This window comes from Sceloporus occidentalis, unplaced genomic scaffold (assembly GCF_023333645.1).
Source record: "Sceloporus occidentalis isolate IW3139 unplaced genomic scaffold, rSceOcc1.0.p SCAF_1, whole genome shotgun sequence".
In the NCBI taxonomy this organism is placed as follows: Eukaryota; Metazoa; Chordata; class Lepidosauria; order Squamata; family Phrynosomatidae; genus Sceloporus; species Sceloporus occidentalis.
In genome coordinates, this window is record NW_028316981.1 from 97567417 (window position 1) to 97582304 (window position 14888).

At 39.4% G+C, this 14888-nt stretch overlaps 1 protein-coding gene across 4 annotated transcripts in view; it reads right to left on the reverse strand.

The window, feature by feature from the left end:
* JADE2 (jade family PHD finger 2) overlaps positions 1-14888 on the reverse strand; it is a 232061-nt gene that overhangs the window by 193157 nt on the left and 24016 nt on the right. For 3 of the 4 annotated variants that reach the window (XM_089530074.1, XM_089530083.1, XM_089530064.1), the window contains exon 2: positions 11225-11282. In XM_089530074.1, coding sequence (XP_089386200.1) covers positions 11225-11282 — 58 coding nt within the window. Of the gene's footprint in view, positions 1-11224; positions 11283-14054; positions 14074-14888 lie in introns of those variants that run through there. The other variant, XM_089530093.1, reaches the window with a different exon arrangement.

The following is a 14888-nucleotide window of genomic DNA, read 5'->3' on the forward strand; positions in this document are numbered from 1 at the left end:
AGACCTCAAAGAGGTCCCTCTTGTTAAAGTAAAATAACTTCTTGTTACGATAAACAGAAATAACATCTGGCACAAACTGTAGGCTGGTGACTGACTCTCTTTTCTCCTCCTCTATGATTTTTAACATTTTTGCCTGACAACAAAGCCAGTGAAGCTTTGAATGCTTGCATGAATTTCTGCATTTTGGTTAGCCAATAATGGTGTTGCTGTTTTGTGGATTTTGAATTATGTTGTATTTGCTGTATGGTCTACATGGCTACCTGTGAATATGTTTCCCGGATTTGAAAATAAATTTTGCCACAATGGGAAACTAACAAGAGGCAGCTAAGGAACTGCTGTAAAACACTTTCATTTGGACTATAATTTGCAAGTTTTAGCCATACAGCTATACAAAACCTGAAAGTTTTTCCAGATATAGCAGTACAGAGACTTCTTGAGCAATCCAGTGTTCTCTGCCTACAAAAGATGCAGGCAGTCTCACACAGGACAAAGATAACAAGCATCTCAACCAAAGTTATTTTGCTGCTGCTAATGGGTTTGAAATGTTACTGCTTGTCTTTCATTGTCTTTTGTTCCTAGTCCCCTCATGGCCAAGAAGGGTAGTAACTTCTCCCGTCATTAAGATCTCTTGCATCCAAAACACACTGCAGAAATAATCCAGTTTGAGACCACTTAAACTACCCTGGCTCAGTGCTAGGGAATTCTGGGAACTGTACATTTGTGAGACATTTAGCCTTCTCTGTTAGTAAGCTCTGGTGCCACAATAAACTACAATTCCCAGGATTCCCTGGCACTGAGCCAAGGCAGTTAAAGTGGTCACAAACTGGATTATTTCTGCAGTGTGTTCTGGACCTCAGTCTAGAAACCATCTTAACTGACAACAGAAGGAATACCTGAGACAAAATGTTGGTCTGTGACTCCAGCATTATCATTTTTCTGCTCCCTTTATGATTTTTAACATCTTTGCCAGACAAGGAAGCCAGCGAAGCTTCAAAAGTTTTTGCATGACTAATTTATGCATTTTAGTTGGCCAATAAAGGTTTAAAAGGGTCCAAAACACACTGCAGAAATAATCTTTTTGAGACTGCTTTAATGCTGGAGAATTCTGGGAACTGTAGTTTTGTGAGACATTTAGCCTTCTCTGTTAGTGAGCTCTGGTGCCACAATAAGCTACAGTTCTCAGGATTCCCTAGCACTGAGGCAGGGTAGTTAAAGCAGTCCCAAACTGGATTATTTCTGCAGCGTGTTTTGAACAAGGACCTAAATTCACACTGCAGGTGAGATTATACTAATTATCTCCCTTGCATCATAGTTCAGAAATTTTATTTTTGGAATACAACTTCCACCAGTCCCCAGTCACTAACCATGCTGTATACTGAATTTTGGGAACTGTAGTTCCCAAAATCTTTGCAAAGCTGTTACAGTTTTGTTTTCATCATTATTCTTGCTCAAAGCCAGTGGTCTCTTATGATGCCAGCTCTGTCCTGAACTGGAAATATGAATACATGAATGCTGTGCTCCCCCTTTGGTCATATGCTCCCACCAGCTGAATCATTTCATAAACTCCTTGCTTAGCACTAATATTTAAACCATTCTTGGCACAAGCAGACATGTTTCCCATTAAATTAATAACATTCCCCCCAGATACCAGCAAAATCTTAGGGTTTTTTTTAATGGGAAAACCTCTAAAATGATATTGGGCCTTTTAACAGTTTAAATCTAAAAAGCTATTACAGGTTAAGTATCCCTTATCCGAAAATCTGAAATCCTACAAAATCCAAAACTTTTTGAGTGCCAACATGATGCCGGAATGTTTTGGATTTTGGAATACAAGTAGTATAGTACATACTGTATTTACAAGGCTGGAGAGATGCAGCTGGAAAAAGGTGTAAGTATCTGTGAAATGGCAGGAGGCATAAATTCCCAAGCACTATGCTTGGATTCCCACCATTTCACAAATCTTTGCATCTTTCCCCAGCTGTATATCTTTCTAGCCTTATGTCTTTCTCACCAATCTCATCTCTTGTGTCTCTCTCCAGCCTTGTAAATTCAGTACTGGTACATATTACACTACTTGTATTCCAAAATCCGAAAAATACTAAACTCCAAAAAACTTCTAGTCCCAAGCATTTGGGATAAGAGATACTCAACTGGTAATTCTAACCATTACAAATAACTATTTGTTTCAATAGTTCTTTCTACTTCTCCAGTGTTACTAATCAGATTCTTGATAACTCATCTCTGTGAATCGATCTGTACTGCATTGTCATTCCAGTTCCACAGTAGGTGGGGATCATTTACAGTGATGTTGGCCTTAACCAAAATACCTACTTGCCACCACAAACTCCTCACAAACAGTTCCACAGAAGCATACTATTGCTTTTACATTTAAAAGCAAAGCAAACAAACCTGAGTATCTTCCATCTCCAATGCCTTTTCTAAACAGTGTCAGACTGATTAAGGAAGTGGGGCATGCTACTTTCTACACTGGGTATAGGCATGAGAGGTGGTCTTTGTGTTGACAGAATAATAATAATGAAGTTTAAACAGAGACGTGCCAGAGATGCTTATCAAAAGACAGCCATGACAATCTGTAGACATGGTGGGAAACAGGAGGTCTGAAGTTAAGTAGTTTGGGAAGAGCACTTGTCGGAGCTCAAGTAGCTCCAACAAGCTCTTAATTTCATTGGTCATTGAGTGTACTTCACAAGAGGTGCAGAGTACAGACACAAGTGTGTTCACAGAATAAGTGGATTATACAGGTTTGACACATTCAGGGATGACAAACTCCTGTTAATTGTGTTATTCACTTCCAATTCAATTTAAAGATGGCAGCTAGGGTATCTGATGAAATTATCAATTGCTAGATAGGCCCTGAAATTGAACAGAAGGCCACAGAAACCAATTATTTTAACTGCTGCTTTGAACAGCCGATATCCCTTTCCCAGAGCAGAGCCCTGATACTCCCCACATCCAATCACATCTCCACATCGCCACTCTCTTCAAGCAAGCTGGGGCTATCCTGCAGTCCTTTTTCAGTAAAGGTACTGATATTATCTTTACTCTTTGACTTGTTTCAGTTATTGACACAGGACGATATAAAAGGGAACTGTGAGAGTATCATTATCTGATCACATCTGGCCTATCAGCCACTATCAGGTCTTGCATGAAAAAGAGGATGTCTGGATGAAATCAATTTTAATGGTCCACTACCACCTGGTCTCACAGACACTTGAGAAGATTTTCCATATTTTTGCTAACATTTAATCTCTGTTTGAAATGACAAAATGTCCTGGACAATTAATATAACACCTCCGAATACAATGATCCAGTCCATCAATATGACCATTCCAAGCATTACGAACAAAATCAGAGAGTGGTACTAGCACCTTCTTATCATTAAATGCTGAGGGATCTGAAATGACTGTTAAGAGTGCAGGTGGCACAAAAACTTGTAACAACTGAACCAAGGTGCAAAACCACCTTAGAATACATCCGATGGTGTTGAATAAATCTCATCTCTCCGTCACCTCTTCATCAGCACAATGTTGGCCAGAAGAGCTTTTTCAGGTGGTGAAAATCCTGATTTCTGCAGGGCCAGAAAATCAGATGGAACCTTTGAAGGCTCACTGTGCCTAATTTACATTTTATTCTGTAGACAAAATTACTTGCATTTGCTCCAACCTGGATACCATTGTTTTGACAGAGTCTCAGATGGATGCAACCAGGATTCTGTCTAGTTACATTGTTTTGGATAGATTTCAACTGCCATAGCCTTGTAATACAGGCAAGTTACTCGGAGGGTTAAAGCCCACCACCTGCTCTTTGGATCCTTGCCCTTCTTGGATATTAAAATCTGTCAGGGGTGCGCTTGCCATCTGGACCTCAAGAGGTACTTAATGACCTCTGAGGGAGGGAGGGTGTGATTCCCACTTAAGGAGGCAGTGTTTAAACTATTTTGTTTTATTTTGTTATAAATGGAGCTCTTGATTCTCACTAATGATCATTCTCTAATATAGCCTTCCTAAGTAAGACACTGGACAGGGTGATGGCTTCTTACTGCCCAGGTAGTCCTGAGCCCTGTAGGGGTGGACAACTGTGATTATCTAGTTCAGATTGGAACCCTGAAGGGCTCCAGTTTTCAGCTCCTGAATCACCCAGACTCCCACAATTTAATTTTTGGGAGTGATTCCCCTACCCATGACTGAAAACCACTGTAAAACACAGAAGACATTTCAGATTCTAATTACAAGAAAATACACTTTACCTACATATTAGGAAGAATGTTTTGATGGTAGGAGCTGTTTGAGAGCGGAACACACTGTATCAGAAAGTGGTGGCCTCTTCTTTAGAGGTCTACATACAGAGGTTGGATGGCCATGTATTTTGAAGTGCTTTGGATGTGTATTCCTGCATGGCAGGGCATGGAATTGATGGCTTCTTGTGGCTCCTTCCAAATGTAAGATTCCAAGTTTCCCTCCAGCCCCACACCCCACTCTCTCAGCATTTGCCACCTCTTCTCCAGATGATGTTGTTCTGCAACTCCCATCAGCCCTATCCAGCACAGCTAATTGTGAGGAATTATGGGAGCTGGAGGTCATGGATACAGTTCCCTGTGGCACTAGGTCAGACATAGTTGTAACTGGATCTTCCTGGGCCACACCTTGGATGGTACCCTCTGGCCTCAAACAGAGATTCCATTGAACCAGAGATGCCAGTGACTGAACGTGGTTGAATGCAAATGACTAAATCTGTAGTCTATGCATGCGCTCTACAACTGAGCCACCAGCCGTACTCTTTGGAAAAAGATGGTTCAAGTGAGGGCTTGACTTTTTGTAAAAATAACTCTAACTTGCTGATGGTCCAAGATTCAGTACCACCCTTTCATTTTAGCCCAAGAAATGCAGAATCTCTGAAGCCTTTTGAGTGTTAAAGCATTGTTAATTACTGTATTAAGCAGCACAACCTTATCTCTGTTGGACTTTGGTATTTATGCAGCAGGTAATGTCTTAGCTGTTGACAAATGCTCTCCTGCAGGGTAACTGTAAACACAACTATGACCTTCCTTTTCCAGGAAAAGACAGTAGCTGCATATTGTCACACAGTTTTAAATGCCACATCTTGCAGCTTGTTCAAATGTAACAAAGGGTGGGAAGTTCCTGTCAGGATTTCATAGTGTTTGCAAGCTAAATTAACTTGCGCTCTACCCAGCATGTTCAAAGTCCAATACTCTTAGCATACAGTTTTCCACACAAGGTGGTTGTTGTTCTTTTATTGTACTCATTTTGCCATTGGTTTATAAGTGCAAAAGACAGGCATTTTGCTGATAGTGAGGTAAGGTAGAAAGAGTCCCATCTGTTCCTGGTATAATAGAAGAAACTAAATGGTGGAAAAGCCTGAAAATAGGACTCAGAAGCAGAAGCCTTGGACTACAATGTACAAAAACAATAAAAATAGATGTCAACATGACATTGAACTTAATTCTAGTTAATTATTCAAGTCTTCTCTTTCTGAGCATCATTTTGAGGCTTTGACTCTTTAGGGTTTACCTGGGTTTGGTACTCCTCCCATATTTGCTTATGTACCTTCTAGCCCACCTAAAGTCCACTTCAGTTCTGAGGTAGGTTCAAGCTGCCTGCTTCCTTCTATAACCAAGTATCCCTGAGTAGGTTCTTGTGTGTTTATTTATTTACTTATGAATGTTATACAGGCTGAGTCTCCCTTATCCCAAATTCTGGGTGCCAGAAGTGGTTTGAATTTTGATTTTTTTCAAATTTTGGACTATTTGCATATACTTACTCTTGGAGATGGGAATCAAGTCTAAACACAAAATTCATTTATGTTTCATATACACTTCATAGATATAGTCTGAAAATAATTTTATACAGAGTATTTTGTGCATAAAACAAAGTTTGTGTACACTGGACCATCAGAAAACAGAAGTGTCACTGTCTTAGCCACCCATGAACAAAAGTTTTGGATTTTTTAGTATTTTGGAATTTGGAATTTGGATTTCAGAATTCCAGATAAGAGAGACTCATATTAAAGTTATAGCCCACCTTTCCACTACAAAACGATACTCAAGGTGATTAATGGTAGGTTTGCCAGGTTGGATATGGTAAGCAGCTCTTGTAACCTTAATCCTGAATTGAACAAGAAGCAGGATAAGGTGGTATGATGTTCTGCTAATCCCTTATCTTTCAGCCTCAAAGGCCCCATTCCTACTGAGCATATAAAGCGACATATTTCACTTCGATTCTGTCTCAGATCTTTTTTCCAAGTCGTATTCAAATCTGGTCCCTCGTTCCCATTACGAAAGGGTGCAAATGGACTCGAGTTTTTTTGACCCATGTTCTCATTCCCATTGAAATTTTCTCCATTGTAATTTGAAGTGGAATTTTTTGCTCCCCATTCCCCTTGCCCTTCCAGAACCTCTTTTTTTAAAAGCAACTGTCAATCAAGCGCCTAGGTGCTTGGCGTTACAGTGACGTCAGTTGCTTTGATGCATTTTGGTGCGGGCTATTTTTGTTCCCCATTCCCATTTGCATCTTTCAAACCTATCCCCCCAAGTCCCTTTGCCTCCCAAGCTGTCCTGTCTTCCCAGAGCCCCTCTGGGAAAAGGAGAAGGAGCCTCTGTTCTCCCAAGTCCCTTTGCCTCCCAAGCTGTCCTGCAAGAATTTGTAAAATCTATGGAAATTCCAGTAGTAAATGTTGGAAGTGTAAAAAGAAGAAAGGGACAATATACCACCTTTGGTGGAGATGTAAAAAGGCAAAGAAGTTTTGGTCTGCTATATGTAGAACAATTAACAAAATGTTGAATATAAAACTGGAGAACAAGCCAGAAATATTTTTGCTCAACATGATTGATGAGGGTTTGGGAAAAAAATTCAGTTGTGTATTATTCTATATGATCTGTTCTGCAAGAATGGTCTATGTAAGATCTTGGAAAAGTTATAATGTCCCTAGAATTGAAGATTGGTTAATGAAGTTACATGAGATTCTAGAATTAGATAAATTGTCAAGGAAACTTAACTATGAGAAATCAGAGAAGTTTTTTGAAACATGGAAACAAGTGTTTGAATTTTTTGAAAAAAATTGGGATGCCTCGACATCCTGTTTAACAAAGGAATGGTAAAACATGACTTAATAGGTGCAGTTTATTTTAGTAGATATACTAGTACTACATTTTTTTGTTTTTTGGAGACCACAAGTTGGTCGCAGTGATTTTTATATATATATGTTGAATCGGGATGATATATATATCAGGGAATGGGCAATACCCACATAGTTAAAACTCCTTTTTTTCAAAAAAGAAAAACTGAAGGAAACATAACCCTTAAGAAATGTTAGGAATAATAAGAATTTGAAAAGGAAAAATAACAATCAAGATATAGCATTGTTAAGAGTTCAGTTGGGCACTAGGATACCTGAAGTAACAGGAAGTGTATGGTTTTCTTAGTCTGAGTGAGAGATGAAGAGTGAAATGTTGGGATTGTTAGGACAGTTTATGTAAGTGTTAAATGTTGTTGGTCAAAGATGTTATGTTATGTTATGTATGGTACGTATGCTATGTTGTTCAATATGTATTGTTCTTTGTGTAACTGTTTTTTATGAAATAAAAGGAAAAAAGAAAAAAATGGTGTTCAATGGCTCTCCTCACATGTCAATCTATGCATGTGGAGCAGGGGGAGGTTGCAGGGGGGCGTAATGTGTTTACCACGTTTGGAGGTCAATGTAGCAATTTGCTATGTTTGGACACCCGACAGAGCGCCTAGGCGATTGAAAGCTTAATTATTTAAAAAATAAATTTGTCTACACATGCAATCTCCTTACCTGCTTCCCACTCCACTGGGGGAAAGGCTATGTGAACCGGGGGGGGGGGGGGCGGCACTGGTAATGCAGGAAAGAGAACAAAGCTGGTGACTCCCCCAAGCCAGCCCCTTGAGCACTGTTCCTCCCATCTCCAAGTTACCAAATCGGACACCCTTGTCGTACCCATTCATTTGCCCTGGATCAGACACGGGAGGTGCAAGAAAAACCTCCGGAAAAGTGCAGTCAAATTAACCCAGGTTCGACCCCCCCCCCCCCCCCCCGATCCAGCTTTTCCCTGGAAAAACCAATTACACGGGGATCAGATCTGAATTTCAATGGGAACGAAATCGGCGTAATGAAGATCGAATGCGCACTCAAATGGGAACGATACCCCCATAATCTGAGTCTTGATTCGCTTTATAAGACAGTGGGAATGGGGCCAGAGTTTTAGCTGCAGCTGTTCCCTCCCAACATGGCTCTCGTCTCCCCAGTGGCCAGTGGGAGGGAGACGAGCTGAGCAGAGAAGCACCAAGCTCTGTCTTGTCAGCACTCCAACCATCCCATTCTCCACCAGGCACATGAGAGCCATGTAGAGAGGGAATGGCTGAGGTTGAAAGATAAGGGAAGACTGGTACCTTCACCCAGCTTCATGTCGTTGTATGTTATCTCATCTTGCTTCTCAGTCTGTTTGGGCTTGAAGTTCCAAGAGCCTCAATCCACATCCAAACTGGCAACCCTAATTTACAGTAAATTTCTAATAAAAAACCCATAATTAATACAGAAAATTTAAAACATAATTTAAAATATATCAATAAAAACAACCCTCTATAAACATAACTCAGCACAGATAAAAAAGGCATATCTGAATAAAAGAGTCTTTGCTGGTAGGACAATAAAGAGGGAGTCACCTAAGCTTTCCTTAAGCAGGGAGTGCTAGAGCAATGGAAGGGATCACCAAGATGTCCTTCTCTTGTGGCCACACCAGACACGCTTCTGAGGAGCACTAGACTAATGAGTTTATCACACTAGTGAGATCCTGTGGGAAAACAGGATTTAAATGAGAGTTAAACTAGAGAAAACCTGGAAATGCCCGAAGTTTATCACACGACATCGCTGTTAACATGAAATAGCGTGAAGTTAAACTGAAGTTAAACCAGAAATAAACAGCAGCTTTTTACTTTTGGGAAATTCTGAAAGTAAAAAGGTGGCATTTTTCTCCACTTTAACTTCACTTTAATTTCGCGTCATTTCACTTTAGCAGCAATTAGGTGTGATAAACTTCCCGAATTTGCGGGTTCTGTTTAAATTTTAATTTAATGTAACTCCCGTTTAAATCCCTTTTTCCCATGGGATCTCGCTAGTGTGATAAAGCTCTAAGAGAAAGGCTTTGATCTTAGCACCTGAGCATACTCTTAAGAGAAAAAACAATCTTTCAAATAGCCTGGTTTCAAATTATACAGGTTTCTATCATCCAACAGTCTGAATTGTGCCCAGAAACTGACTGGTAGCTGATGAAGTTGTGTGAAGGGAACTATATTGCTCCCTATAACCAGTGTTTGGGACCAGCTGAAGTTTCCAAATGCTTTTCAAACACTCCATGAAAAGGATGACACAGGTCCAAAACACGCTGCAGAAATAATCCAGTTTGAGACAGCTTTGACTGCTCTGGGTCAGGGCTAGAGAATCATGGGAATTGTAGCTTATTGTGCCACCAAAGCTTTTTTAAGAATGCACATTCAGTATAATATAAAACAAATTAGTTGTGTGTTTGGTTTCAAGAGACACTGAACATGAGGATCTAGACTCCATGACTCCATGCAGAGTCTTAATGGAAAAAAGAAAAGAAAGAGCAGATCAAGCAACGCTTAAGGTAGCCTTTCTGTGCACAAAATATTTACACATTTCACTCTCTAATTACAATATGCAGCACATTTAACATAGTTTCATTACTAGCAGTTTGAACTTATTACAAACTAAGGCCCCATACAGACAGGCCAAAATAAAGCTGTTTCGGACCACTTTGGAGGTATGCTGTTTAAATGATGCATGAGTCCTAAGAGTCCAGAAGCTGCACCAAAACTGTGCTCCAGTCCTTAGGACTGGATTGTGGCTTTGACGTGACTTCTGGACTCTTAGGGCGCATGCATCATTTAAACAGCATATCTCCAAAGAGGCCCGAAACAGCTTTATTTTGGCCTGTCTGTATGGGGCCATAGTTCCAACTGCAGTAGAGTTAGAACTCAGCTCAGAGTGGGTTCACCAGCACTATCACAGTTGGCAACAACAATCTCTTTATTCTTCACAGACTGGTGGCGAGTAATATGATGGGGAGTTCTCTCTTCCTCAGAGGCATTATGAAACAGGCCAGTATGGCACAGTGGTTAAAGTGCTCGGAATTAAGTTCTTTTTTTTAATTACTTTATTTCACAGTGTAAGACATACAATTCATAATCAGATCCTTCAGCTGACATAAGTTCAGTCAAATCAACTTGCTTTAACAGAGAACTTTTAAAAGAACCATTATTTTTTAAGATAGCAGCCATAACATCTGAATTGTATTTTGTTACTTAATGTTGGTGTAGTCCTACACATTCATGGGAGAAAACTGGTTTAAGCATAACAAAACAGAAGCAACCTGGTGTTGGGGGTATGAGGAACCTGGGTTTCCTCCCCCCACCAAACCAAAAAACAAACAAACAAACAAAAAAACCTGATTTGGAGAGAGTCCGAAATTCGCATTTCGTCTATACTATTATATATACAATATATTGTCAATCGACAGACATAATAAAGTAGATATAGATACAGAAATAAGTTCTGCCCAAACTATAGCCTTTTGTCTTAAATCTGGGGATTTCAATCCCATAACCTGTTGACCTTTTCCCATTTCCTTTGGAAATGTTTTCCATTTATAACCACTGCCACCAAAGCTTTTTGACAGAGAAGGCTAAATGTTTCCTGAAACTACAGTCCCAGAATTCCCTAGCACTGAGCTATGACAGTTAAAGCGGTCTCAAACTGGATTATTTCTGCAGTGTGTTTTGGAGCACAGTAATCCAAATGGGGGTGTCCCTAAAAAAATGATTTGCAGTGTTCTCTTTAATAAGGGGTTTAACTGGGTCAAAGTTTTGTATCAATTTTATTTTATGGCTTCCTTTTAACCCACATAGTTCACAGGAAGAAGAGAAAAACCCTTAGATCAGAAAAAGTCACCCACTACTAGATATATAAGTGGTTATTAACTTCTTGTAGCATGTTTTAGAAGCAATCCCTAAGTACAATTTATTGTTCAGGGACTATCCAAGAAAATTGAGCTTTCCTGGCTGTCTGGAAAGTAATTATTCAAATACTTTTCCTAGTGGAGGTGAATTGTTTAGTTATCTTGTCCTAAGCCTTGAATTAAAGGTCTTACTGTCAGTGGTGTCTGAGTTATCGCTGCTGATCGAGTACTTTCGCCGTTTCTCTTCCATCTGTAACAAAAGAAATTGAACATTACACTTACTGTTCAGGAAACTCATTATAGCATCAAATCACTGTTATCTCAGGATATCCACACACTGCATTAACCCAACTACACTAGCGAATACTTAGTCTAATGACAGAGAATTACCAAGGAGCTTAAAAAGTGAAAAAGAGTATCACTGACTCGCTGGAGTTTTGGCTGCAGCAACAGACTCCTTCCAAGCCTTCTCCTCCACTTGGTACCTAATGAGTGTACCTAATATTCAATCATGTAGCATGCATAGCCAACTATTAAAAAGCAATCCCACAATAAAAACAAACTCAACGTATACCCATCATTATAGCACAGAGAATCATCATTTAAATAGGGAACCAAACAAGTGTCACCACACAGACTTGTAAATCAACTGTAAACCAGTGAATTAAAAATTTGGGGAAATTGCTCTGGAAAGTATACACTGTTTAAAGCAACAGCAGAAGTATAGCAGTTTGACTTGAGTTCCAATACAAAAAAAAAAGTGAAGGTTATTCCTCTAGGTAGTGATTTAAAGATTAAAGAACTGCTGAAACAGTGAGAAGGGGAAATGAAGGCTTGGCCAAGCTGGTAAATCCACAAAACTGGTCAGAATCTAATTGGCATAAAGGCAACATGCAACAAGCTACTGATATATAACTCCCTACCATGCTGATCATGGAATTTCACCAAGCCAAAATGTTCAGGAAGATTTTCATCAGAATGTTAGAACTATCATTCAAGAATGACATTGCTTCCTGTTATGGGCATCATCATCAAGAGCCACCCTTATTGCTGGAGACCCACTCTGCTGGCTCAGAGTGGTTAGGACCAGTTTTAAATGGTCCACAAGATATTGCCATTCCTGGACAGGGATAACTCAGCCACAGTAGTCCATGTACAGTTAGACTACTGCAAAGCACTCAACATTGGGCAAACAACTTGAAGAGAACTTAGAAACTGCATCAAATGCAGCAGCTACATTGCTCACTGGAATTCCACTATTTTATCATAAAACACCTGATCTTCAGAATTGCACTAGCTGTCAATAGTATTCCATTCTGAATTCAAGATGCTACAATAACATTTAAAACCCTTTAACAACTTGGGACCTCGATACTTGAGGGAGTGCCTCTCTCTACATACACCTGTCTGAGAATAGAGATTTATTGGAGGAGACCTCCTCCATGTCCCACCAGTTGGGTAAATACATTGTGGGAGGACATGGGACATGGTCTTTTCTGCAGTGGCACCCTAGTTGTGGAATTCTCTCCCTCTAGAAGACTGACTTAAAAAGCCTTTGGGCTAAATTGATTTTAACCAGTCTGCTCATATTTTCTGGTTATATTATTCAAGATTGTTTTAATCAGTCTCAAATTTAGTCTTTTTTAATCTGAAAAACTAATATATTTTAAATCTTTTTAAAATTTTGCAATTATTTATTGTTTTAAGTTAATTTTGTTGTAAGCTGCCCTGAGATCTTTGGATAAAGGGCAGGGTGTAAATATTTTAATAAATAAATAATTAAATAAATAAATAAAATTTTACAACTTTTCCCCACATAGGATTGTCATGAGACATGTTCCCATAAATTTGTGCCTATAATTAAGTGTTCTTTATGAAACATATTAGGAGACCAGCCTCCTGTCAAGCTTCTGTCAACACATACACTGTATTATATAATTAACTGTTGAATTTAACATCGTTTTAGGAATCTTTACTACTGTACCTTTCATAGCTTTATGAACAATAATTCTACATTTTACACCAATTTAGTTATATACTGCTATTCCTAGAACTATTTATTTTATTCTGCAAAACTGATGTTTTAACTAGCTTCACAGAGATGGCTTCTTAAATGAAATATCCTGTGTGCCAGGCAAAGGTTTTCAGATGTTTCAGGGTTGTTAATCCTATCAGTCCCAGACAACTAGACCAATGGGCACAGAGACTGAGAGCTGTGCCAAGTGAACATCTGAAGAGCATGCTATGTACAATTTGGCTTTCATGATACAACTATTGACTTCTGTGATTAGTACAAACTTGTGTTGAAACTCAAAGTTTTCATATTTATGATCACTTCCAATATTTCAATTACAGCCATGATGATGGTGAAAGTTCCTACTGAGTGAACGCCATTTAGGTTACTCTTATGCATGATATTAAAATGCCTGTGAATCTCTCATACTCTTATTTTTATTCATTTTTTAATGTTGCTTTAGTGAAATAACAAGTGTTTGAGAGGAAGAAATACACTACATGCAATGCAGCATACTAACCACCTATGCATCAACATGAGTATTTCCATGCTACTAATGCAGATGGCTAGCTATGAATCTGTGCACAGCCCAAAAATCAGATGTGCATCAAATTCAGATTGGCCTGCTTTGCATACACAACACAGACACAGCCAAAGTTACTTCTAGGATTGACAAAAGTTTTTGTAAACCACAGCTCACTTTTATCAGACACATAGCATATTATCCAGAAATTCAGGTATATATCTGGAAAACACATGAGGCGAGAGCGGGGAACTGTAGAAGGTGAGCTCAAAGGAGGTTTCAGCTGAAACAAAGGTTCCTCATCACAAAGCTTGTGCTGATTACCTATTCCCACAATGTCTGTGTTATCTGCAACAACAGTTTTGTGAATGCCAGTGTTGATAAAGTAACTGTCACTGTCAGGACTATTCATGTTTAATTTCCCCCCTTGCTTCACTATCTACAATACCACCACCTCTATACATACATACATACTATGTATATACCTGTAATTCTGGGTACTACGTCATGCATCTAATGAAGTGGAATTTAGTCCATAAAAGCCTGTTAATAATAATCAAATTTGTTAGTCTTTAAGGTGCTATGGGACCCTTTGTTTTCCTTAAATCAAGACATCATATTATTATTATTATTCTCCATCTGTTGTCGTAACAGATCAACACATATAGTTTTTATACTCATCTTTACTTTGCAGAGTACAGCTATTATTCTACAGAAAAGAAATTGGTGTTGAAACAGAGACTCGCTTCTCATGAGACATGTGTTTCAAATTCAGCTTTCCCCTGGAAAAGGCAGAGCTGCCAACTGGCAACCTAGAGAATGTGCAAGTAGCTTTAGATTTCCTTAAGCAGTAGGGAAAGAGCCAGTACTGGCTTCTTCTGTCTACTCCTCCCTCTTGTCCTATTGCTCACCTTTCTGCCCACTTCTACCACTTGATGTACTGCTTGCCTGGAGTCCTCCTTTCCACAGTAGTGTGGAGATGAAGGGTGAGGAGAGAGAGGCCAGGGGCATATCTACACTGATGAAAAAAACTGACCTCACCTTCCATTTTTCTGGTCTGCAGGGACCCCATTAAGTATACATACACAAAGCACTGAGGAGCACCATCGGCACAACTAGCCATATTTCTCCCTGATGAACTTGCTTCTTTTCCCCTTCCCAACATGCCTTCAACCTATCAACTAATAGCCCTTATCAAATCCACTCAGATTCCTCATAGAGTCCTCTTTCCCCCTTAGTTGTCCCAGTGAGTCAGGGAAGAAATTTCAAATGCACCCACATACGTGCACGCGCACACACACACACACACACACACACAC